The 27291-nt window shown below is 41.1% G+C and overlaps 1 protein-coding gene across 5 annotated transcripts in view; it reads left to right on the forward strand.

The window, feature by feature from the left end:
- Window positions 1-27291, forward strand: part of LOC131932995 (dmX-like protein 2) — a 108158-nt gene that overhangs the window by 57900 nt on the left and 22967 nt on the right. For 3 of the 5 annotated variants that reach the window (XM_059289873.1, XM_059289872.1, XM_059289884.1), the window contains 18 exons: window positions 194-359; window positions 2723-2953; window positions 3068-3841; window positions 4510-4675; window positions 4988-5289; window positions 5871-6011; window positions 8816-8994; window positions 12697-12809; window positions 13092-13331; window positions 14434-14597; window positions 14708-14835; window positions 15463-15596; window positions 16845-17040; window positions 19019-19139; window positions 19337-19444; window positions 20079-20203; window positions 25401-25557; window positions 26716-26748. In XM_059289873.1, the coding sequence (XP_059145856.1) occupies window positions 194-359; window positions 2723-2953; window positions 3068-3841; window positions 4510-4675; window positions 4988-5289; window positions 5871-6011; window positions 8816-8994; window positions 12697-12809; window positions 13092-13331; window positions 14434-14597; window positions 14708-14835; window positions 15463-15596; window positions 16845-17040; window positions 19019-19139; window positions 19337-19444; window positions 20079-20203; window positions 25401-25557; window positions 26716-26748 (3478 nt within the window). The remainder of the gene's footprint in view (window positions 1-193; window positions 360-2722; window positions 2954-3067; window positions 3842-4509; window positions 4676-4987; window positions 5290-5870; window positions 6012-8815; window positions 8995-12696; window positions 12810-13091; window positions 13332-14433; window positions 14598-14707; window positions 14836-15462; window positions 15597-16844; window positions 17041-19018; window positions 19140-19336; window positions 19445-20078; window positions 20204-25400; window positions 25558-26715; window positions 26749-27291) is intronic. The other 2 variants (XM_059289876.1, XM_059289893.1) reach the window with 2 other exon arrangements.

Below are 27291 nucleotides of genomic sequence, written 5' to 3' on the forward strand. Positions count from 1 at the left end.
GTATTCAAAAGGCTTTAGATCTTAAACTGTAAAAAATAGAAAAAAACATAGCATATCCCCTTAAGGTTAGGTCATGTTCATGTCAGTTGTTATGGTTAGGTCATGTTCATGTCAGTTGTTAGGGTTAGGTGACCACTTTTGGCAATATGTTTGCTCCCATGTTAAAATGTCCCATTATTTTTTCACCCCACAGGACAGTTCAGGATAGTAAAATGGAATCATTTTTTGGCCAAGACTTCAGCACAGAAACTCACCGCCGTGTGGCCATGAAAAATGCTTTCCATTTGCTGTCCAAGGGTCAGTACCAGCACGCAGCTGCTCTGTTTTTTCTGGCTGGACAAGTGGACAACGCCATCAATGTAAGATTTCCTGGGGGCTGGTAATGGGCTGGGAGGGGGGGGGGGTCAGTGTTGTAGACCAGCATTAGATTTTCCATGAATCAACCTGTAGTTCTCTAACACAACAGTAGCTGCCAAGTCTACCACCACTTTATCTAGCATGTAGAACACAACAGTAGCTGCCATTAAGTCTACCACCACTTTATCACAGACCCTACATTAAGGGACCTCAAAAAGATATATATTATTGGCAGCCAAAAGTTAAGAGCCTTATTTTTGGGGACCTTATTTTTATTGGACCTTTAATTGCGCACCATGTCTGTTTTTGTTTTGTCAGGGCCATTTCAAATGCTTGAGTGAAAATGTTTCCTTTTGTGCAGGCTGTACTTGAGTGAAAATATTTCCTTTTGTGCAGGCTGTACTTGAGTGAAAATGTTTCCTTTTGTGCATGCTGTACTTGAGTGAAAATGTTTCCTTTTGTGCAGGCTGTACTTGAGTGATTTACTTTTGTGCAGGCTGTACTTGAGTGAAAATGTTTCCTTTTGTGCATGCTGTACTTGAGTGAAAATGTTTCCTTTTGTGCAGGCTGTACTTGAGTGAAAATGTTTCCTTTTGTGCAGGCTGTACTTGAGTGAAAATGTTTCCTTTTGTGCAGGCTGTACTTGAGTGAAAATGTTTCCTTTTGTGCATGCTGTACTTGAGTGATTTCCTTTTGTGCATGCTGTACTTGAGTGAAAATGTTTCCTTTTATGCATGCTGTACTCGAGTGAAAATGTTTCCTTTTGTGCAGGCTGTACTTGAGTGATTTCCTTTTGTGCATGCTGTACTTGAGTGAAAATGTTTCCTTTTGTGCAGGCTGTACTTGAGTGAAAATGTTTCCTTTTGTGCAGGCTGTACTTGAGTGAAAATGTTTCCTTTTGTGCAGGCTGTACTTGAGTGAAAATGTTTCCTTTTGTGCATGCTGTACTTGAGTGATTTCCTTTTGTGCATGCTGTACTTGAGTGAAAATGTTTCCTTTTGTGCATGCTGTACTTGAGTGAAAATGTTTCCTTTTGTGCAGGCTGTACTTGAGTGAAAATGTTTCCTTTTGTGCAGGCTGTACTTGAGTGAAAATATTTCCTTTTGTGCATGCTGTACTTGAGTGAAAATGTTTCCTTTTATGCATGCTGTACTTGAGTGATTTCCTTTTGTGCAGGCTGTACTTGAGTGAAGATTTCCTTTTGTGCATGCTGTACTTGAGTGAAAATGTTTCCTTTTGTGCAGGCTGTACTTGAGTGAAAATGTTTCCTTTTGTGCAGGCTGTACTTGATTGAAAATGTTTCCTTTTGTGCAGGCTGTACTTGAGTGAAAATGTTTCCTTTTGTGCATGCTGTACTTGAGTGAAAATGTTTCCTTTTGTGCAGGCTGTACTTGATTGAAAATGTTTCCTTTTGTGCAGGCTGTACTTGAGTGAAAATGTTTCCTTTTGTGCAGGCTGTACTTGATTGAAAATGTTTCCTTTTGTGCAGGCTGTACTTGAGTGAAAATGTTTCCTTTTGTGCAGGCTGTACTTGATTGAAAATGTTTCCTTTTGTGCAGGCTGTACTTGAGTGATTTCCTTTTGTGCAGGCTGTACTTGAGTGAAAATACTTCCTTTTGTGCATGCTGTACTTGAGTGAAAATGTTTCCTTTTGTGCAGGCTGTACTTGAGTGATTTCCTTTTGTACATGCTGTACTTGAGTGATTTCCTTTTGTGCATGCTGTACTTGAGTGAAAATGTTTCCTTTTGTGCAGGCTGTACTTGAGTGAAAATGTTTCCTTTTGTGCAGGCTGTACTTGAGTGATTTCCTTTTGTACATGCTGTACTTGAGTGATTTCCTTTTGTGCAGGCTGTACTTGAGTGAAAATGTTTCCTTTTGTGCAGGCTGTACTTGAGTGATTTCCTTTTGTGCATGCTGTACTTGAGTGATTTCCTTTTGTGCAGGCTGTACTTGAGTGAAAATGTTTCCTTTTGTGCATGCTGTACTTGAGTGATTTCCTTTTGTGCAGGCTGTACTTGAGTGAAAATGTTTCCTTTTGTGCATGCTGTACTTGAGTGAAAATGTTTCCTTTTGTGCATGCTGTACTTGAGTGAAAATGTTTCCTTTTGTGCAGGCTGTACTTGAGTGAAGATTTCCTTTTGTGCATGCTGTACTTGAGTGAAAATGTTTCCTTTTGTACATGCTGTACTTGAGTGAAAATGTTTCCTTTTGTGCATGCTGTACTTGAGTGAAAATGTTTCCTTTTGCGCAGGGGTGAAAATGTTTCCTCTTGCGCAGGTTGTACTTGAATGTTTACTTTTGTGCAGGTTGTACTTGAATGTTTCCTTTTGCGCAGGTTGTACTTGAATGTTTACTTTTGTGCAGGTAATTTTGGACAAACTAGAAGATGTCCAGCTGGCCATTGTCTTGTGTCGTCTGTTTGACGACACTCTGCTGCCTGACACTGTCAGAAACTTGTATTATGAGAGAATTCTGGGACTGGACAAAGATGGCCACAACTATGATGCCAGGAAAGCTTCTCCAGATCCCTTCCTGCGCTCCATGGCACTCTGGCAAATCAAAGACTACGAGTCGTCCCTCCAAACTTTGCTTGAGGTCATTTTTCTTCTTTAAATTTGGATCACTCACTACAAAGGGTGTATTTATTATTTAAATGAAATCATTGGTTGTTCTAGCAATTGTAATTTTTGCTTTCTTTTTTTTCTGTAGAAAAATGTTGGTAAATCCCATGCAGAGTATGGTGACATGGACAAGCTGTTGCAGATAACCAAAGTGTTTAACTTCTACAATTATTTAAGGACACATCCCCTGATAACTCGTCTACGCCTGGCATCCTCTTCACTCAAGAGACGAACCAAGCTCATCACTGGCTTCACACACACAGACTCGCTTGTCTCTGAGGGCATCACCACCTTGGACCAGGTCACACCCTCGGAGCGCCAGCTCTTCTTTGCCACAGCCCATGCTCACTTCCAGAATGGCTGCCCGCTGGTGTCCATTGAGGTGATGAGAAAGCTGCCCAAGTGTCCGCTGCTAGTGGAGGAGGATCTCCAGAAGATGGCATACTTCGCCAACAGGAGGCGCCAGTCACTCTATGAGATAGACAACACCACTGGAACCTTCCAGGACCTGAACATCATGGCGCAAGAAAAACTCTCACCTCTCAAGTCTCCTGACCCATTTGCTGAACTTCAAGACAGCAGGGCAGACAGCTTTGGACAGCTCAAACAGACAGCTGTCTCCATGGACTGGAGCACTCCAAGTCGTGTCCATTTTCAAGATGACCTTGACCTTGAGTTGGACTTGGGACTAGGTGAGGATGATGAGGACGAGAATGAGCCAGCTGAGAATATATCTGAAGAGGTCAAGTCTAAAGGTCAAAGTTCACTTGTCAATGGCCACGATGAGGATGAGGAAATGACAGAGGAAGGAAACCACATTGATATTATGTCACAACAGTACAAGTTTATAGCTTGCTTGAAGGTGGGTGGGGTCTTAAGTTTTATAGCTTGCTTAGAAGTAGTCTGTCGCTTGACCTACTTTTTTTTACCGTCGTCATGGTAATGATGGCAGCCGAAAACAACAATACCGTGATTCCTTTTTTTTTTTTTACAATGTTTCATCGTCATTTCAGGGTGGGTGTGGTCTTGTATTTATAACTTGAAGGTGGGTGTGGTCTTGTATTTATAACTTGAAGGTGGGTGTGGTCTTGTATTTATAACTTGAAGGTGGGTGTGGTCTTGTATTTATAACTTGAAGGTGGGTGTGGTCTCAAATTTGAATATGTTGAAAGTGGTTGTTAGTAGCTGGAAGGTCGGTGCGAGCACAATAGAATAGATTGAATCTGTGTAGCACAATAGAATAGCTTGAATCTGTGTAGCACAATAGAGTAGCTTGAATCTGTGTGAGCACAATAGAATAGCTTGAATCTGTGTTAGCACAATAGAATAGCTTGAATCTGTGTAGCACAATAGAATAGCTTGAATCTGTGTAGCACAATAGAATAGCTTGAATCTGTGTGAGCACTTCAGATTGAGCTGATAAAGCATGTAATTATAAGGTTTTTTTGTGTGTTTGTAATGAGGGCATTAAAGCTACATTTGGGTGAGCTATTGTCATCCCCTTAAAAAAGTTTGTGTACATTTGATCAGGTGTTGAGTGAAGAACTGGGTAACCTAGCAACAGGGTTTGAAGTTGATGGGGGACAACTCCGCCAACAGTTGTACATATGGCTTGAGAAGGAGGTTGAGATACTCAGAGTTTTATGTAACTATGGGAAAAGTTTGGACAGCACACCTTTACCTCTACCTGACACAAGTAAATTGATTATTTTTTTTACCTACCAGTGTCTAGTCTCCTACATCTCACCTCCCCCCCCTCCAATGTCTAGTCTCCTACATCTCACCGCCCCCCCCCCCCCCAGTGTCTAGTCTCCTACATCTCACCCACCAATATCTTGTCTCCTACATCTCACCCCCCCCCCCAATGTCTAATCTCCTACATCTCACCCCCCCCCCCCCCCCCCCCCCAATGTCTAGTCTCCTACTGGATCCCACTGGATATTGTCTAACTCATTAGCCTATGTATCATATTCCTCTATGTGTTGACAATTTCTTTTATCCCACACAGCAGATGAAAGTTTCTTAGATGAACCAAGTTTTGATGAGAGTGAAGACTATTTCAGCTCAGCCAAGCGCGGTCGAACTGTTTCCATCAGGTCTGATGCTTCTGTAGGGAAAGCATCTTTGTATGAAGTGATGAAAGCAGAGAAGCAGGACCTCCAGAGTAAGGTGGCCCGTGTGGCCAGGAGGAAGGCGTGGCTGCGGGCCAACCAGCATCTGCTGCGTACACTGGCATCCTACTGCATCCTTCAAGGCTCTGGTGGTGGCGGCCTGGCCTCAGTACGCATGGAGATCCTGCTCTTGCTGCAGGTCAGTCAACTCACTTGATATACGGCAATAGTGCATGTTACCTTAGCTAGGCTTGTACACATACACTAGGTTAGATATGTACACATACACTAGGTTAGATATGTACACATACACTAGGTTAGATGTGTGTACACATACACTAGGTTAGATGTGTGTACACATACACTAGGTTAGATGTGTGTACACATACACTAGGTTAGATGTGTGTACACATACACTAGGTTAGATGTGTGTACACATACACTAGGTTAGATGTGTGTACACATACACTAGGTTAGATGTGTGTACACATACACTAGGTTAGATGTGTGTACACATACACTAGGTTAGATGTGTGTACACATACACTAGGTTAGATGTGTGTACACATACACTAGGTTAGATGTGTGTACACATACACTAGGTTAGATGTGTGTACACATACACTAGGTTAGATGTGTGTACACATACACTAGGTTAGATGTGTGTACACATACACTAGGTTAGATGTGTGTACACATACACTAGGTTAGATGTGTGTACACATACACTAGGTTAGATGTGTGTACCCATGAATTAAACAAGAATGTATCTGACATCAGGAGCTCCAACAAGAGAGGCCCCAGCAACAGCTGCTGTCACCATTGCCCTATCCCACAACCCTGCCCCTCCTCTCAGCCAGCATTACCAGCAGTCGCAGTGTCATAGCTGACCCCATCCAGTACCTGCAGGGCAGCATACAGGTATGTTAGGGCTGCATACAGGTATGTTAGGGCAGCATACAGGTATGTTAGGGCAGCATACAGGTATGTTAGGGTAGCATACAGGTATTTTAGGGCAGCATACAGGTAGGGTAGGGCAGCATACAGGTAGGGTAGGGCAGCATACGGCTAGGGTAGGGCAGCATACGGGTAGGGTAGGGCAGCATACAGGTAGGGTAGGGCAGCATACTGGTAGGGTAGGGCAGCATACTGGTAGGGTAGGGCAGCATACAGGTAGGGTAGGGCAGCATACTGGTATGTTAGGGCAGCATACTGGTAGGGTAGGGCAGCATACAGGTAGGGTAGGGCAGCATACAGGTATGTTAGGGCAGCATACAGGTATGTTAGGGCAGCATACAGGTATGTTAGGGCAGCATACAGGTATGTTAGGGCAGCATACAGGTAGGGTAGGGCAGCATACAGGTAGGGTAGGGCAGCATACAGGTAGGGTAGGGCAGCATACAGGTAGGGTAGGGCAGCATACGAGTAGGATAGGGCAGCATACGGGTAGGGTAGGGCAGCATACGGGTAGGGTAGGGCAGCATACAGGTAGGGTAGGGCAGCATACGGGTAGGGTAGGGCAGCATACGGGTAGGGTAGGGCAGCATACAGGTAGGGTAGGGCAGCATGCAGGTAGGGTAGGGCAGCATGCAGGTAGGGTAGGGCAGCATGCAGGTAGGGTAGGGCAGCATACGGGTAGGGTAGGGCAGCATACGGGTAGGGTAGGGCAGCATACGGGTAGGGTAGGGCAGCATACAGGTAGGGTAGGGCAGCATACAGGTAGGGTAGGGCAGCATACAGGTAGGGTAGGGCAGCATACGGGTAGGGTAGGGCAGCATATGGGTAGGGTAGGGCAGCATACAGGTATGTATGGGCAGCATATGGGTAGGGTAGGGCAGCATACAGGTAGGGTAGGGCAGCATACGGGTAGGGTAGGGCAGCATACAGGTAGGGTAGGGCAGCATACAGGTATGTATGGGCAGCATATGGGTAGGGTAAAGCAGCATACGGGTATGCATAAAGCTGGTCATTTGAATAAGAAACTTACTGAGCCATTAATTCATTTCACCCAACGTTTTCCTACCATCCGTGATTTGACACTTGACTTTTGATACCTTTTTATTTTACCTTAGTAACTAGGTGGTATTTTCCCTTTAGTATTTGGGTGCTTGATTAGTTTTTAATTCATATATATATATATATATATATATATATATATATATATATATATATATATATATATCAGTATACTTTGAAAATGTGAGCATATTAAAAATTTTAATTAGCTAGATAAATGGCTAGGTTGATAGTGTTGTCGTTTTCTCAAAACCGGAACCATAATCACCACCTCATCTTCAAATTTAACCGGAAACAAAAATGTAATTGAAAACAGATTTTTGTCCAGAATCAGCATTTTAAACTGATATAATTGATCCACATGTTGGTACATTTGGGTTACTGCACATTCATATAGTCATAAATATAATCATAATATAGTCGTAGTCATACCCCTAAATCTTGCTCCTAAGCTTGAAAAAAGTAGCATATTGAGTTTCTTTCAGGCAGCTCTTCAATAACGATATTGAATTTATATAAAAAATATACTTTTACTAGTGTCCACCCCCTCCCCAGAAAATTTAGTCTCCCTCTATCATGCAGATAGTGTTTCGTTCAGACTTTTTTTCGGGGGGGGGGGGGGGGCATTTTAAATTTTTGTTTTGGGTGGTGGGGGGGTTTAAATTCTCCAGGGAGGGGAATGCTGACACTGGTAAAGTATATATTTTATATATAAATTGTATTTGTTCGGGAGGAGGGGGACATTATTCTGCGGTGTGGTGGAGTTTTACGACTAGGGTAAATGGAGTAGTTTCAAGTTAATTTTATTTTGTGATTGAGAGGAAATTATTTTTGTTTTTTTGTTAACATAAATATTAAATTATAATTTTTTGAGAAAACTTTATGGCTCTTTAACATAACAAGATTTTCACATGAGTGTTGCCTGTACTCAACCAGTCAATGAAAAAATCTGTGTTTTCATTCTCTGGATATGTTTCATCCTTTGATAGTTTTTGTTTATGACAACTGGAACAAAAAAGTTATGTTTTGTCACCTTTTATTTCTGCTTTAGGTTCAAATCTAAGGTGAAATAACAGTATAAATTAATAAATTATGGCATGTTTAAAGAATTGAAAATCTATTCAGTTTAACCCTCACCAGCCCACACAGTTAAACCCCCACCAGCCCACACAGTTTAACCCTCACCAGCCCCCCACAGTTGCACCCTCACCAGCCCCCACAGTTTAACCCTCACCAGCCCACACAGTTAAACCCTCACCAGCCCCCATAGTTTAACCCTCACCAGCCCACACAGTTAAACCCTCACCAGCCCACACAGTTTAACCCTCACCAGCCCCCCACAGTTTAACCCTCACCAGCCCACACAGTTTAACCCTCACCAGCCCCCCACAGTTTAACCCTCACCAGCCCACACAGTTAAACCCTCACCAGCCCCCATAGTTTAACCCTCACCAGCCCACACAGTTAAACCCTCACCAGCCCACACAGTTTAACCCTCACCAGCCCCCCACAGTTTAACCCTCACCAGCCCACACAGTTAAACCCTCACCAGCCCCCACAGTTTAACCCTCACCAGCCCACACAGTTAAACCCTCACCAGCCCCCCACAGTTTCACCCTCACCAGCCCCCACAGTTTAACCCTCACCAGCCCACACAGTTAAACCCCCACCAGCCCCCAAAGTTTAACCCTGACTGTCCACCACTACAGGACCTGTTGCAGGCTGTGATTGAGATGGCCCAGCCACCAGACATCAACACGGACATTGTGCTGGTCAGCACGGTCAGGGACCTGGCAGTGGCACTGTCCTCATGCATCTACCAGAGTCTGTGTGACAGTGACACTTTCAATGTCGACGTCACTCATGTTGGCATTGATGGTTTTATAAAGTAAGTTTTGTCTGTCTCCTTTTGGATCTGAAATATTGATGTGATGTACTTGTGTGTTTTAGCCCTGAGTTCTCCTACCCTCTGATCTAAACTGATGTACTTGTGTGTTTTAGCTCTGAGTTCTCCTACCCTCTGATCTGAAATATTGAACTGATGTACTTGTGTGTTTTAGCCCTGAGTTCTCCTACCCTCTGATCTGAAATGTTGAACTGATGTACTTGTGTGTTTTAGTTCTGAGTTCTCCTACCCTCTGATCTGAAATATTGAACTGATGTACTTGTGTGTTTTAGCCCTGAGTTCTCCTACCCTCTGATCTGAAATATTGAACTGATGTACTTGTGTGTTTTAGTTCTGAGTTCTCCTACCCTCTGATCTAAACTGATGTACTTGTGTGTTTTAGCCCTGAGTTCTCCTACCCTCTGATCTAAACTGATGTACTTGTGTGTTTTAGCCCTGAGTTCTCCTACCCTCTGATCTGAAATATTGAACTGATGTACTTGTGTGTTTTAGCCCTGAGTTCTCCTACCCTCTGATCTGAAATATTGAACTGATGTACTTGTGTGTTTTAGCCCTGAGTTCTCCTACCCTCTGATCTGAAATATTGAACTGATGTACTTGTGTGTTTTAGCCCTGAGTTCTCCTACCCTCTGATCTAAACTGATGTACTTGTGTGTTTTAGCCCTGAGTTCTCCTACCCTCTGATCTGAAATATTGAACTGATGTACTTGTGTGTTTTAGCCCTGAGTTCTCCTACCCTCTGATCTAAACTGATGTACTTGAGTGTTTTAGCCCTGAGTTCTCCTACCCTCTGATCTGAAATATTGAACTGATGTACTTGTGTGTTTTAGCCCTGAGTTCTCCTACCCTCTGATCTGAAATATTGAACTGATGTACTTGTGTGTTTTAGCCCTGAGTTCTCCTACCCTCTGATCTGAAATATTGAACTGATGTACTTGTGTGTTTTAGCCCTGAGTTCTCCTACCCTCTGATCTGAAATATTGAACTGATGTACTTGTGTGTTTTAGCCCTGAGTTCTCCTACCCTCTGATCTAAACTGATGTACTTGTGTGTTTTAGCCCTGAGTTCTCCTACCCTCTGATCTGAAATATTGAACTGATGTACTTGTGTGTTTTAGCCCTGAGTTCTCCTACCCTCTGATCTGAAATATTGAACTGATGTACTTGTGTGTTTTAGCCCTGAGTTCTCCTACCCTCTGATCTGAAATATTGAACTGATGTACTTGTGTGTTTTAGCCCTGAGTTCTCCTACCCTCTGATCTAAACTGATGTACTTGTGTGTTTTAGCCCTGAGTTCTCCTACCCTCTGATCTGAAATATTGAACTGATGTACTTGTGTGTTTTAGCCCTGAGTTCTCCTACCCTCTGATCTGAAATATTGAACTGATGTACTTGTGTGTTTTAGCCCTGAGTTCTCCTACCCTCTGATCTGAAATATTGAACTGATGTACTTGTGTGTTTTAGCCCTGAGTTCTCCTACCCTCTGATCTGAAATGTTGAACTGATGTACTTGTGTGTTTTAGCCCTGAGTTCTCCTACCCTCTGATCTGAACTGATGTACTTGTGTGTTTTAGCCCTGAGTTCTCCTACCCTCTGATCTGAAATGTTGAACTGATGTACTTGTGTGTTTTAGTTCTGAGTTCTCCTACCCTCTGATCTGAAATGTTGAACTGATGTACTTGTGTGTTTTAGCCCTGAGTTCTCCTACCCTCTGATCTAAACTGATGTACTTGTGTGTTTTAGCCCTGAGTTCTCCTACCCTCTGATCTGAAATGTTGAACTGATGTACTTGTGTGTTTTAGTTCTGAGTTCTCCTACCCTCTGATCTGAAATATAGAACTGATGTACTTGTGTGTTTTAGCCCTGAGTTCTCCTACCCTCTGATCTGAAATATTGAACTGATGTACTTGTGTGTTTTAGTTCTGAGTTCTCCTACCCTCTGATCTAAACTGATGTACTTGTGTGTTTTAGCCCTGAGTTCTCCTACCCTCTGATCTGAAATATTGAACTGATGTACTTGTGTGTTTTAGCCCTGAGTTCTCCTACCCTCTGATCTGAAATGTTGAACTGATGTACTTGTGTGTTTTAGCCCTGAGTTCTCCTACCCTCTGATCTGAAATATTGAACTGATGTACTTGTGTGCTTTAGCCCTGAGTTCTCCTACCCTCTGATCTGAAATATTGAACTGATGTACTTGTGTGTTTTAGTTCTGAGTTCTCCTACCCTCTGATCTAAACTGATGTACTTGTGTGTTTTAGCCCTGAGTTCTCCTACCCTCTGATCTAAACTGATGTACTTGTGTGTTTTAGCCCTGAGTTCTCCTACCCTCTGATCTGAAATATTGAACTGATGTACTTGTGTGTTTTAGCCCTGAGTTCTCCTACCCTCTGATCTGAAATATTGAGCTGATGTACTTGTGTGTTTTAGCCCTGAGTTCTCCTACCCTCTGATCTGAACTGATGTACTTGTGTGTTTTAGCCCTGAGTTCTCCTACCCTCTGATCTGAAATGTTGAACTGATGTACTTGTGTGTTTTAGTTCTGAGTTCTCCTACCCTCTGATCTGAAATGTTGAACTGATGTACTTGTGTGTTTTAGCCCTGAGTTCTCCTACCCTCTGATCTAAACTGATGTACTTGTGTGTTTTAGCCCTGAGTTCTCCTACCCTCTGATCTGAAATGTTGAACTGATGTACTTGTGTGTTTTAGTTCTGAGTTCTCCTACCCTCTGATCTGAAATATTGAACTGATGTACTTGTGTGTTTTAGCCCTGAGTTCTCCTACCCTCTGATCTGAAATATTGAACTGATGTACTTGTGTGTTTTAGCCCTGAGTTCTCCTACCCTCTGATCTGAAATATTGAACTGATGTACTTGTGTGTTTTAGCCCTGAGTTCTCCTACCCTCTGATCTAAACTGATGTACTTGTGTGTTTTAGCCCTGAGTTCTCCTACCCTCTGATCTAAACTGATGTACTTGTGTGTTTTAGCCCTGAGTTCTCCTACCCTCTGATCTGAAATATTGAACTGATGTACTTGTGTGTTTTAGCCCTGAGTTCTCCTACCCTCTGATCTGAAATATTGAACTGATGTACTTGTGTGTTTTAGCCCTGAGTTCTCCTACCCTCTGATCTAAACTGATGTACTTGTGTGTTTTAGCCCTGAGTTCTCCTACCCTCTGATCTGAAATATTGAACTGATGTACTTGTGTGTTTTAGCCCTGAGTTCTCCTACCCTCTGATCTGAAATATTGAACTGATGTACTTGTGTGTTTTAGCCCTGAGTTCTCCTACCCTCTGATCTGAAATATTGAACTGATGTACTTGTGTGTTTTAGCCCTGAGTTCTCCTACCCTCTGATCTGAAATATTGAACTGATGTACTTGTGTGTTTTAGCCCTGAGTTCTCCTACCCTCTGATCTGAAATATTGAACTGATGTACTTGTGTGTTTTAGCCCTGAGTTCTCCTACCCTCTGATCTGAAATATTGAACTGATGTACTTGTGTGTTTTAGCCCTGAGTTCTCCTACCCTCTGATCTGAAATATTGAACTGATGTACTTGTGTGTTTTAGCCCTGAGTTCTCCTACCCTCTGATCTGAAATATTGAACTGATGTACTTGTGTGTTTTAGCCCTGAGTTCTCCTACCCTCTGATCTGAAATATTGAACTGATGTACTTGTGTGTTTTAGCCCTGAGTTCTCCTACCCGTCAAGCCATCTGATGGCAGGTGTCAAGCGTATACGTCAGCGTAGTGTCAGCAGTGGGGAGGAAGTTGTCAACACACCCCCGGGGAAGTGGCCAGGTACTTATTACAATCTTATTCTAATGGATAAAGAGCTTTTGTTAAAACAAATATTCTCAGGTGTGCTATCTCTTCAAATGTCATATTCTCAGGTGTGACATCTTTACTGATGTCATATTTTCATGTGTGACATCTCTACAAATGTCATTTTCAGGTGTGACATCCCTACAAATGTCATATTTTCAGGTGTGGCATCTCTACAAATGTCATATTTTCAGGTGTCACATCCCTACAAATGTCATATTTTCAGGTGTGGCATCTCTACAAATGTCATATTTTCAGGTGTGGCATCTCTGAAGGTTCTGTTAGCCAGAGAGAGAGACGAAGACGCCCCCAAGTTGACAGTGCTGCTGACAGAGTCCCTGCTGGCAGTGTACACAAGTCTGCTGGTCTCAGCACTCAGCATGTACGACCCTCAGATGATCTACAGGCTGGTGGCCAACAAGTTGGACAGGCGAACCTGGGCCGCTCTCTTTGGTGGGGGCAACAAAACAGCCATCAAGTCAGAGAAAACTATCCCAAGTAGGAAGTAGCCTCAGTTATCAGTTTTATAGAGTGGTATGGGTGGGGGGGGGGGGGGGCAAGCACTTGCGGGACGCTCACTTTGGTGGGGCCAACAAAACAGCCATCAAGTCAGAGAAAACTATCCCAAGTAGGAAGTAGCCTCAGTTATCAGTTTTATAGAGTGGTATGGGGGGGGGGGGGGGCAAGCACTTGTGGGCCGCTCACTTTTTCAAATGATTTTTTATGTTTATTCTGTGCGGTTGCCTCAAAATATTTGGTTATATATTATTTTTTTATTCAGTTGGATAACAATAAAACTTTGACAAAAATGTGATTATTTTACATTGTAAAGGATGTGAATACATTTTTTAATTTTGTTGGGAAATAGCAAATGTTTTTTAAAAACTTGAAAAACAATTTTTTTTTAAAAATGTTAAATGTATGTATAAGAGATTTAAAGATTTTTTTTTTTTGTATGTGGTGTGAGCAGGGTCTCAGGATGAAGTCATGTTTGAATGTTTTCTTTGAGCAGGGTCTCAGGATGAAGTCACGTTTGAATGTTTTCTTTGAGCAGGGTCTCAGGATGAAGTCATGTTTGAATGTTTTCTTTGAGCAGGGTCTCAGGATGAAGTCACGTTTGAATGTTTTCTTTGAGCAGGGTCTCAGGATGAAGTCATGTTTGAATGTTTTCTTTGAGCAGGGTCTCACGATGAAGTCATGTTTGAATGTTTTCTTTGAGCAGGGTCTCAGGATGAAGTCACGTTTGAATGTTTTCTTTGAGCAGGGTCTCAGGATGAAGTCATGTTTGAATGTTTTCTTTGAGCAGGGTCTCAGGATGAAGTCATGTTTGAATGTTTTCTTTGAGCAGGGTCTCAGGATGAAGTCATGTTTGAATGTTTTCTTTGAGCAGGGTCTCAGGATGAAGTCACGTTTGAATGTTTTCTTTGAGCAGGGTCTCAGGATGAAGTCACGTTTGAATGTTTTCTTTGAGCAGGGTCTCAGGATGAAGTCATGTTTGAATGTTTTCTTTGAGCAGGGTCTCAGGATGAAGTCATGTTTGAATGTTTTCTTTGAGCAGGGTCTCAGGATGAAGTCATGTTTGAATGTTTTCTTTGAGCAGGGTCTCAGGATGAAGTCAGCAAGCACCGAATGAACTTCAACTATAAAGTCATGTCCAGCAGTGGGGTGGCCCCGCCCACCAGCTCACCTATTGAGGTCAAGGAAACTTACAGGGAGAAGTTTATCCCACCGGAATTAAGCATGGTCAACTACTTCATGACCAAGGTCAGCATGACATTTGCCTGAAACTAGACACAGCTACTTACAAACCTCTAATTGCACTCAATTAGCAAATCCAATAAACCCCCCTCCCCCCATCATTGTTTCATCAACAGCCATTTGTGTCTTCTGACACCATCTTGGACTACGACTCAGATGATTCTGTTGAGTCAGAGGAGGACTGGTCATCTACAGATGAGGACGATGATGAAGATATTCCTTATAAAAAACCTCCAACTTCTCTGTGAGTGACACATTTTTGTGTGGTCCTGACTCAACTGTAAACATTTGTACCAACTCACATTTTTGTGTGGTCCTGACTCAACTGTAAACATTTGTACCAACTCACATTTTTATGTGGTCCTGACTCAACTGTAAACATTTGTACCAACTCACATTTTTATGTGGTCCTGACTCAACTGTAAACATTTGTACCAACTCACCCTAGAAGAATGATTGTGAGAAAGATAGGGTTAATCCGTTCAAAGATTGTAAGAAAGATAGGGTTGATCCGTTCAAAGATTGTAAGAAAGATAGGGTTGATCCGTTCAAAGATTGTAAGAAAGATAGGGTTGATCCGTTCAAAGATTGTAAGAAAGATAGGGTTGATCCGTTCAAAGATTGTAAGAAAGATAGGGTTGATCCGTTCAAAGATTGTAAGAAAGATAGGGTTGATCCGTTCAAAGATTGTAAGAAAGATAGGGTTGATCCGTTCAAAGATTGTAAGAAAGATAGGGTTGATCCGTTCAAAGATTGTAAGAAAGATAGGGTTGATCCGTTCAAAGATTGTAAGAAAGATAGGGTTGAAATGGTCAAAGATTGTAAGAAGGATGTGTTTGAATCATGTAACAAAGCCCTCTTGTGTTTACAGAGGTAAGAAGGCCGCCAACAGTGAGCACTGTGACTCAGGTTCCTTCAGCTGGTGCATCATCCGTCATGCTGTCCTCAAGTCTGTCATCAGCAACCTTTCCAAATTCTTGCCAGAGATTGGCATTGAACTGTCAGGTGGGTTACTTTACTCACTAGCAAAGTTCAGGTTACTTTACTCACTAGCAAAGTTCAGGTTACTTGCCTGAGATTGGCATTGAACTGTCAGGTGGGTTACTTTACTCACTAGCAAAGTTCAGGTTACTTGCCTGAGATTGGCATTGAACTGTCAGGTGGGTTACTTTACTCACTAGCAAAGTTCAGGTTACTTTACTCACTAGCAAAGTTCAGGTTACTTGCCTGAGATTGGCATTGAACTGTCAGGTGGGTTACTTTACTCACTAGCAAAGTTCAGGTTACTTGCCTGAGATTGGCATTGAACTGTCAGGTGGGTTACTTTACTCACTAGCAAAGTTCAGGTTACTTTACTCACTAGCAAAGTTCAGGTTACTTGCCTGAGATTGGCATTGAACTGTCAGGTGGGTTACTTTACTCACTAGCAAAGTTCAGGTTACTTGCCTGAGATTGGCATTGAACTGTCAGGTGGGTTACTTTACTCACTAGCAAAGTTCAGGTTACTTTACTCACTAGCAAAGTTCAGGTTACTTGCCTGAGATTGGCATTGAACTGTCAGGTGGGTTACTTTACTCACTAGCAAAGTTCAGGTTACTTTACTCACTAGCAAAGTTCAGGTTACTTGCCTGAGATTGGCATTGAACTGTCAGGTGGGTTACTTTACTCACTAGCAAAGTTCAGGTTACTTGCCTGAGATTGGCATTGAACTGTCAGGTGGGTTACTTTACTCACTAGCAAAGTTCAGGTTACTTTACTCACTAGCAAAGTTCAGGTTACTTGCCTGAGATTGGCATTGAACTGTCAGGTGGGTTACTTTACTCACTAGCAAAGTTCAGGTTACTTTACTCACTAGCAAAGTTCAGGTTACTTTACTCACTAGCAAAGTTCAGGTTACTTTACTCACTAGCAAAGTTCAGGTTACTTTACTCACTAGCAAAGTTCAGGTTACTTAACTCACTAGCAAAGTTCAGGTTACTTTACTCACTAGCAAAGTTCAGGTTACTTTACTCACTAGCAAAGTTCAGGTTACTTTACTCACTAGCAAAGTTCAGGTTACTTTACTCACTAGCAAAGTTCAGGTTACTTTACTCACTAGCAAAGTTCAGGTTACTTTACTCACTAGCAAAGTTCAGGTTACTTTACTCACTAGCAAAGTTCAGTTTGTTTCCCCTGCTTGATGCTTGGAGCAAGTTAAAAGGTTCCAGCACTTGTTTGATAGCACAGCTAAATGCTTGGGTTTCTCTTTGACAGAGCTGCCCAATGCATCCCCAGCACTGCATGCGCTGATCAAAGTCCTGGAACAGTGGGACCAGCTGCTCCAGTCCCAGCTGAACCAGTATGGGGGGGCTCCAGACAATTACATCCCCAACATCATGGGGGACCTGGCTAATGGTCAGCCTCAGTCCAAGCTGCAAGCCTTGTACAGCCCAGACAACAGCCCATTCATGTGAGTTTTGTATAACAGCCCATTCATGTCAATTTTGTATAACAGCCCATTCATGTGAGTTTTGTATAACAGCCCATTCATGTGAGTTTTGTATAACATCCCATTCATGTCAGTTTTGTATAACATCCCATTCATGTCAGTTTTGTATAACGGCCCATTCATGAGTTTTGTATAACGGCCCATTCATGTGAGTTTTGTATAACAGCCCATTCATGTCAGTTTTGTATAACGGCCCATTCATGAGTTTTGTATAACGGCCCATTCATGTGAGTTTTGTATAACGGCCCATTCATGTGAGTTTTGTATAACAGCCCATTCATGTGAGTTTTGTATAACGGCCCATTCATGTGAGTTTTGTATAACAGCCCATTCATGTGAGTTTTGTATAACGGCCCATTCATGTCAGTTTTGTATAACGGCCCATTCATGAGTTTTGTATAACGGCCCATTCATGTGAGTTTTGTATAACGGCCCATTCATGTGAGTTTTGTATAACAGCCCATTCATGTCAGTTTTGTATAACGGCCCATTCATGTGAGTTTTGTATAACGGCCCATTCATGAGTTTTGTATAACGGCCCATTCATGTCAGTTTTGTATAACGGCCCATTCATGTGAGTTTTGTATAACGGCCCATTCATGTGAGTTTTGTATAACAGCCCATTCATGTCAGTTTTGTATAACGGCCCATTCATGAGTTTTGTATAACGGCCCATTCATGTGAGTTTTGTATAACGGCCCATTCATGTGAGTTTTGTATAACAGCCCATTCATGTATGTTTTGTATAACGGCCCATTCATGAGTTTTGTATAACGGCCCATTCATGTGAGTTTTGTATAACGGCCCATTCATGTGAGTTTTGTATAACAGCCCATTCATGTCAGTTTTGTATAACGGCCCATTCATGTGTTTTGTATAACAGCCCATTCATGTGTTTTGTATAACGGCCCATTCATGAGTTTTGTATAACGGCCCATACATGTGAGTTTTGTATAATGGCCCATTCATGTGAGTTTTGTATAACGGCCCATTCATGTCAGTTTTGTATAACGGCCCATTCATGTGAGTTTTGTATAACATCCCATTCATGTGAGTTTTGTATAATGGCCCATTCATGTGAGTTTTGTATAACATCCCATTCATGTGAGTTTTGTATAACGGCCCATTCATGTGAGTTTTGTATAACATCCCATTCATGTGAGTTTTGTATAACATCCCATTCATGTGAGTTTTGTATAACGGCCCATTCATGTGAGTTTTGTATAACAGCCCATTCATGTCAGTTTTGTATAACGGCCCATTCATGTGTTTTGTATAACAGCCCATTCATGTGTTTTGTATAACGGCCCATTCATGAGTTTTGTATAACGGCCCATACATGTGAGTTTTGTATAATGGCCCATTCATGTGAGTTTTGTATAACGGCCCATTCATGTCAGTTTTGTATAACGGCCCATTCATGTGAGTTTTGTATAACATCCCATTCATGTGAGTTTTGTATAATGGCCCATTCATGTGAGTTTTGTATAACAGCCCATTCATGTCAGTTTTGTATAACGGCCCATTCATGTGAGTTTTGTATAACAGCCCATTCATGTGAGTTTTGTATAACGGCCCATTCATGTGAGTTTTGTATAACATCCCATTCATGTGAGTTTTGTATAACGGCCCATTCATGTGAGTTTTGTATAACATCCCATTCATGTGAGTTTTGTATAACATCCCATTCATGTGAGTTTTGTATAACGGCCCATTCATGTGAGTTTTGTATAACGGCCCATTCATGTGAGTTATGGCCTCCATTAAGTCCATGTCAGTTTTGTTTTGACCGTACCCAAAATGGTCATGAGTCCACCCAAAATACAATGGTCTTGAGTCCACCCAAAATACAATGGTCATAAGTCCATAGATCAAATATTGAATCAGTTTATGGACGACCATGTAAAGCTTTTTTTTTTTTTAAATGAAATATTTTCAGCTCCAACCGCTCGACTCTCCCCATCAGAAGACTCTGGTTCTACTTGCTACAACAGGAAAACCTGAAGGAAATTTTCCTCAGATTTGTTTACAAAAGGAAGAAGGAACCAGAGGATAGTGAAGTTAGTTCTTTCTGTTACATTTTTACTGTCAACTCAATAGATTAGATGTGTATTGTTAACTCAATAAGATGTTTACTGTCAACTCAATTAGATGTTTACTGTCAACTAAATTAAATGTTTACTGTCAACTCAATTAGCTATTTACTATGAATTAAATTAGATGCGTAAACTAAATTTGTTTTCACCCAACGCCTCAGATGGCCTCCATGAGAACATCTAGCAGTGACAATGAACAACAAATCAGAGATCCAATGAAAATTATCCACAAAGAACAAGATATCATTACATCGTTTGCCATTAACCAGGTGCCGTTGTTTTCTTTTGCCAGTCATTTCAAGATTTATTGTATGACTTGATGCCATTCATTGGGTTCCCTAAAGAAAGATTTATTGTATGACTTGCCATTCATTGGGTTCCCTAAAGAAAGATTTATTGTATGACTTGATGCCATTCATTGGGTTCCCTAAAGAAAGATTTATTGTATGACTTGGTGCCATTCATTGGGTTCCCTAAAGAAAGATTTATTGTATGACTTGCCATTCATTGGGTTCCCTAAAGAAAGATTTATTGTATGACTTGGTGCCATTCATTGGGTTCCCTAAAGAAAGATTTATTGTATGACTTGCCATTCATTGGGTTCCCTAAAGAAAGATTTATTGTATGACTTGGTGCCATTCATTGGGTTCCCTAAAGAAAGATTTATTGTATGACTTGATGCCATTCATTGGGTTCCCTAAAGAAAGATTTATTGTATGACTTGATGCCATTCATTGGGTTCCCTAAAGAAAGATTTATTGTATGACTTGATGCCATTCATTGGGTTCCCTAAAGAAAGATTTATTGTATGACTTGATGCCATTCATTGGGTTCCTATGACATGAATGGATGAGATAAATAGCGTCACGGCGAATGGTTGAGATTTTCCTTCAATTTTCCCAGGCTAACACCAACCTGCTGACCTTAGCTACACAAAAAGAAATTGTTGAATTAGACATCGGCTACTTGCTGCAGCCACCAGTATGGTTGGAGGATGAAAATGAATACGACATTGAGATGTTAAAGAAGTAAGTTATCAAAGACTGACTTAAATGAATTGTGTGTATGATATTGAGATGTTAGTTATCAAAGACTGACTTAAATGAATTGTGTGTATGATGTTAGTTATCTAAGACTGACTTTTCTGACACTTATTATAAACTCTGCATTTTAATTTCTTTACAATCAGATTGTAATGGTTTTCTAAATTGAAATTCTCATTTGTTTATTGTAATATATCCTTGACGTTGATATATAATTAGCTTACATGCACAGATTTACTGCAACCATTTAACTTAAATGAAACTAACACTTACAAAATATCAAAATATGTGATGTATATGTTTGGTTGGTTAGCCTTGAGTCCTCTCAGCTCTGGTGGGTACCTGGTGTTAGCTAGGGATGTTAGCTAGCTTCTATGTGAGCACTGTTGTAAGCTAACACACAGGTCAGCAGGTTCACCTAGCACCAGAGCTTCTGGGCTGTCCCATAATAAAATGTCCCATAATAAAATGTCCCATAATAAAATGTCCCATAATAAAATGTCCCATAATAAAATGTCCCATAATAAAATGTCCCATAATAAAATGTCCCATAATAAAATGTCCCATAATAAAATGTCCCATAATAAAATGTCCCATAATAAAATGTCCCATAATAAAATGTCCCATAATAAAATGTCCCATAATAAAATCCTGTAACAAAGTGTTTCTTGTATGTGCTTGTCAAATGATCACTTCTCCCTTTCCATCATTGTGTTGTGGTTGCTGTGCAGGATTTTGTAAGTAACTGAGCTTTTGTTTTACACTAGAACTTGAAGTGGTTTGGCTGTAACTTAGTGTGGGTCTCTGGATTGTTTTACACTAGAACTTGAAGTGGTTTGGCTGTAACTTAGTGTGGGTCTCTGGATTGTTTTACACTAGAACTTCAGGTGGTTTGGCTGTAACTTAGTGTGGGTCTCTGGATTGTTTTACACTAGAACTTGAAGTGGTTTGGCTGTAACTTAGTGTGGGTCTCTGGATTGTTTTACACTAGAACTTGAAGTGGTTTGGCTGTAACTTAGTGTGGGTCTCTGGATTGTTTTACACTAGAACTTCAGGTGGTTTGGCTGTAACTTAGTGAGGGTCTCTGGATTGTTTTACACTAGAACTTCAAGTGTTTGGCTGTAACTTAGTGTGGGTCTCTGGATTGTTTTACACTAGAACTTGAAGTGGTTTGGCTGTAACTTAGTGTGGGTCTCTGGATTGTTTTACACTAGAACTTCAAGTGTTTGGCTGTAACTTAGTGTGGGTCTCTGGATTGTTTTACACTAGAACTTGAAGTGGTTTGGCTGTAACTTAGTGTGGGTCTCTGGATTGTTTTACACTAGAACTTCAGGTGGTTTGGCTGTAACTTAGTGTGGGTCTCTGGATTGTTTTACACTAGAACTTGAAGTGGTTTGGCTGTAACTTAGTGTGGGTCTCTGGATTGTTTTACACTAGAACTTGAAGTGGTTTGGCTGTAACTTAGTGTGGGTCTCTGGATTGTTTTACACTAGAACTTCAGGTGGTTTGGCTGTAACTTAGTGAGGGTCTCTGGATTGTTTTACACTAGAACTTCAAGTGTTTGGCTGTAACTTAGTGTGGGTCTCTGGATTGTTTTACACTAGAACTTGAAGTGGTTTGGCTGTAACTTAGTGTGGGTCTCTGGATTGTTTTACACTAGAACTTCAAGTGTTTGGCTGTAACTTAGTGTGGGTCTCTGGATTGTTTTACACTAGAACTTGAAGTGGTTTGGCTGTAACTTAGTGTGGGTCTCTGGATTGTTTTACACTAGAACTTCAAGTGTTTGGCTGTAACTTAGTGTGGGTCTCTGGATTGTTTTACACTAGAACTTCAAGTGTTTGGCTGTAACTTAGTGTGGGTCTCTGGATTGATTACATTCTTTCACTCATTCTTTTTTTAACTCAATACCTTTGGCTGTTGAACTGTTGACCACCTAACGTCAAACTGAATTCTGAGCTCCCTACCTTTGGCTGTTAGGCTCTGAACTTCTTACCTTTAACTGCATGGTTAACTGTGTATACACCCATACCCTATGATGTAATCAAAGTAACTCAAGCATGAAACAGCAGCACTAACTGTTCCATTACTCAACTGGTCAAACAGTAGCACTAACTGTTCCATTACTCAACTGGTCAAACAGTAGCACTAACTGTTCCATTACTCAACTGGTCAAACAGTAGCACTAACTGTTCCATTACTCAACTGGTCAAACAGTAGCACTAACTGTTCCATTACTCAACTGGTCAAACAGTAGCACTAACTGTTCCATTACTCAACTGGTCAAACAGTAGCACTAACTGTTCCATTACTCAACTGGTCAAACAGTAGCACTAACTGTTCCATTACTCAACTGGTCAAACAGTAGCACTAACTGTTCCATTACTCAACTGGTCAAACAGTAGCACTAACTGTTCCATTACTCAACTGATCAAACAGTAGCACTAACTGTTCCATTACTCAACTGGTCAAACAGCTGCACTAACTGTTCCATTACTCAACTGGTCAAACAGTAGCACTAACTGTTCCATTACTCAACTGGTCAAACAGTAGCACTAACTGTTCCATTACTCAACTGGTCAAACAGTAGCACTAACTGTTCCATTACTCAACTGGTCAAACAGTAGCACTAACTGTTCCATTACTCAACTGGTCAAACAGTAGCACTAACTGTTCCATTACTCAACTGGTCAAACAGTAGCACTAACTGTTCCATTACTCAACTGGTCAAACAGTAGCACTAACTGTTCCATTACTCAACTGGTCAAACAGTAGCACTAACTGTTCCATTACTCAACTGGTCAAACAGTAGCACTAACTGTTCCATTACTCAACTGGTCAAACAGTAGCACTAACTGTTCCATTACTCAACTGGTCAAACAGTAGCACTAACTGTTCCATTACTCAACTGATCAAACAGTAGCACTAACTGTTCCATTACTCAACTGGTCAAACAGCTGCACTAACTGTTCCATTACTCAACTGGTCAAACAGTAGCACTAACTGTTCCATTACTCAACTGGTCAAACAGTAGCACTAACTGTTCCATTACTCAACTGGTCAAACAGTAGCACTAACTGTTCCATTACTCAACTGGTCAAACAGTAGCACTAACTGTTCCATTACTCAACTGGTCAAACAGTAGCACTAACTGTTCCATTACTCAACTGGTCAAACAGTAGCACTAACTGTTCCATTACTCAACTGGTCAAACAGTAGCACTAACTGTTCCATTACTCAACTGATCAAACAGTAGCACTAACTGTTCCATTACTCAACTGGTCAAACAGCTGCACTAACTGTTCCATTACTCAACTGGTCAAACAGTAGCACTAACTGTTCCATTACTCAACTGGTCAAACAGTAGCACTAACTGTTCCATTACTCAACTGGTCAAACAGTAGCACTAACTGTTCCATTACTCAACTGGTCAAACAGTAGCACTAACTGTTCCATTACTCAACTGGTCAAACAGTAGCACTAACTGTTCCATTACTCAACTGGTCAAACAGTAGCACTAACTGTTCCATTACTCAACTGGTCAAACAGTAGCACTAACTGTTCCATTACTCAACTGGTCAAACAGTAGCACTAACTGTTCCATTACTCAACTGGTCAAACAGTAGCACTAACTGTTCCATTACTCAACTGGTCAAACAGTAGCACTAACTGTTCCATTACTCAACTGGTCAAACAGTAGCACTAACTGTTCCATTACTCAACTGATCAAACAGTAGCACTAACTGTTCCATTACTCAACTGGTCAAACAGCTGCACTAACTGTTCCATTACTCAACTGGTCAAACAGTAGCACTAACTGTTCCATTACTCAACTGGTCAAACAGTAGCACTAACTGTTCCATTACTCAACTGGTCAAACAGTAGCACTAACTGTTCCATTACTCAACTGGTCAAACAGTAGCACTAACTGTTCCATTACTCAACTGGTCAAACAGTAGCACTAACTGTTCCATTACTCAACTGGTCAAACAGTAGCACTAACTGTTCCATTACTCAACTGGTCAAACAGTAGCACTAACTGGTAGTATTTAGAAGGCAACAATAGAAGCCATCAAGTTTCATTTAACAGATCAGTCTCTGACAGCAATTACAATCAATAGATCAGGTTCATAGTACAGCCTGATGTAAACACACAGCTTACACACTACACAGAGATTACACACTCAAGGGACATCACTAACATATACATAATACAAGGGAGGTAACACTAACAAGCATGTCTATTCTTTACCTTGTATGGCACTAATGCTGCAGGTTTTAATAACATCTCTACTGCTGGATCAGTCTAGCTTGTAACCCTATCACAGCTTTACTAACAAACTTTAAGAAATGAAATCAAATGTTCATTTACATCAAGCTAAAAGAAGAGCCAATTTTAACTGGACTTGTTCTAATGTCATGGCCAATTTTAACTGGACTTGTTCTAATGTCATGGCCAATTTTAACTGGGACTTGTTTTAATGTCATGGCCAATTTTAACTGGGACTTGTTTTAATGTCATGGCCAATTTTAACTGGGACTTGTTTTAATGTCATGGCCAATTTTAACTGGGACTTTTTTTAATGTCATGGCCAATTTTAACTGGGACTTGTTTTAATGTCATGGCCAATTTTAACTGGAACTATAATTTAGTCTGTGCAGTTGTGCCAGATAGCTTCTGGTTTGTCATTATTTCAGTGTGCTGTTTGCTAAACATAATTTTCATTTCAATGCCAGTAACACAAGATGGGGGATTCAATGAAATGGTCCTCTGTAGTAAACTATTGCGTTGAACAATCTATTTATGTAATGAGAAAATCATTTAAATTTAATTTAACAAAAATGTGAACTGGTTAACCTGAGTTTGTTACTGTCTTGTGCTGCTTCAGAATGTTGTATCTGTGTCAGAATGTTGTATCTGTGTCAGAATGTTGTACCTGTGTCAGAATGTTGTATCTGTGTCAGAATGTTGTACCTGTGTCAGAATGTTGTATCTGTGTCAGAATGTTGTATCTGTGTCAGAATGTTGTATCTGTGTCAGAATGTTGTATCTGTGTCAGAATGTTGTATCTGTGTCAGAGTTGTACCTGTGTCAGAATGTTGTACCTGTGTCAGAATGTTGTATCTGTGTCAGAATGTTGTATCTGTGTCAGAACGTTGACGCTGTACCTCTGTCTATGTCTAGCCCCAACCCAGGCTCAGAGAACCCAGACTTCCTGGTGGTCCAGACGCCAATGGACACCCTGCAGCCCATGAGTGGCACCCAGACACCCAGCACCTCCTACATGCCCTCCCCCAGTTCCAGCCAGTTCAACCTGCAGACAGGGCGGGGCTCCACTGTGGTAAGTGACGACCCTTCTTCCTCTTGGCTCTCTTAGGGGTGTGGCTCTACCTCACCTGTTCAGCTGACTAATGCTGGAACTAGAAGAAAAATTTTTAGTCTACACCAAGTATGGCAGCAAGAGAATATTTCCATTCTTGTCCAAGCTTTGGTTTGTACACATGCACAAGTTTGTATGATTAGACATTTCCAGCTTTCTTTAACTAGCGCTTTCCTTTTGACAATGAATTCCATTTTTCTGCTTTGTGTGAAGAACTATTGAAAGCACTAACAGCATCATTAAGCTTTCTTGGTAGTAGTGGCCTCTGGTTGGTGGAGTGGCTTCCCCCTCTAGTCGCATTTGCTGGCATTTGGCTTTTTACCTCATGACATGATGACATGACAGTTGACTTAATAAGTTCAGGCCTGCTTACATGACAGCTGTCTTAAGTTCAGGCCTGCTTACATGACAGCTGTCTTAAGTTCAGGCCTGCTTACATGACAGCTGTCTTAAGTTCAGGCCTGCTTACATGACAGCTGTCTTAAGTTCAGGTCTGCTTACATGACAGCTGTCTTAAGTTCAGGCCTGCTTACATGACAGCTGTCTTAAGTTCAGGCCTGCTTACATGACAGCTGTCTTAAGTTCAGGCCTGCTTACATGACAGCTGTCTTAAGTTCAGGCCTGCTTACATGACAGCTGTCTTAAGTTCAGGTCTGCTTACATGACAGCTGTCTTAAGTTCAGGCCTGCTTACATGACAGCTGTCTTAAGTTCAGGCCTGCTTACATGACAGCTGTCTTAAGTTCAGGCCTGCTTACATGACAGCTGTCTTAAGTTCAGGCCTGCTTACATGACAGCTGTCTTAAGTTCAGGCCTGCTTACATGACAGCTGTCTTAAGTTCAGACCTGCTTACATGACAGCTAGAGATACTGACATTTAACTTCTGACCTACCAAATGACAAAACAAAATTCAGTTTTTAAGTAATTAAATTCAGTCTACTTGAAAAAAGAAAAGTCCCATGCAGCAGCCCAGGCTTAAGCCCACTAAAAATTTCAGTCAGTTCCTTCCCCTTTGTTTGATTGGGGCAACCTTTATTCCAGCCTTTATACCAAACCTAAAAAAACTTAGAAGATTTCCTTCCCTTTTATTTGATTGGGGTAATCTTATCTTTATTTCAGCCTTTATACCAAGCTAGAACTCATACAAAAACGGTGAGATGTGCTATGATTCAGTTGCAATATTCCAGATATTTTTATATTTATCCTCTTTTGTTGTTTGTGCTTTTCTTCTTATCCCTACACATTAGTACAGATGTTTTAATAGCCAAACTAAAACACACACCAGATGTTTTAATAGCCAAACTAAGATATACTTTGTACATACAACAGATGCTTTAATAGCCAAACTAAGACACACACCAGATGTTTTAATAGCCAAACTAAAACACACTGTACACACACCAGATGTTTTAATAGCCAAACTAAGACACACACCAGATGTTTTAATAGCCAAATTAAGATATACTTTGTACATACTACAGATGTTTTAATAGCCAAACTAAGACACACACCAGCTGTTTTAATAGCCAAACTAAGATACACTTTGTTCACACAACAGATGTTTTAGTAGCAGACTCAAACTAACACTGTACCTTGTGCACACTAGATGTGTTTGAATAGCCAAGCTATAATAAGCTTTGTGCACACTATCTGATCAAGATGTTTGAATAGCTAAACTCTGACCAATTTGAATGG

Source organism: Physella acuta, unplaced genomic scaffold, assembly GCF_028476545.2.
Source record: "Physella acuta isolate Inbredline_101_S28 unplaced genomic scaffold, ASM2847654v3 ptg000105l, whole genome shotgun sequence".
Classification (NCBI taxonomy): domain Eukaryota; kingdom Metazoa; phylum Mollusca; class Gastropoda; family Physidae; genus Physella; species Physella acuta.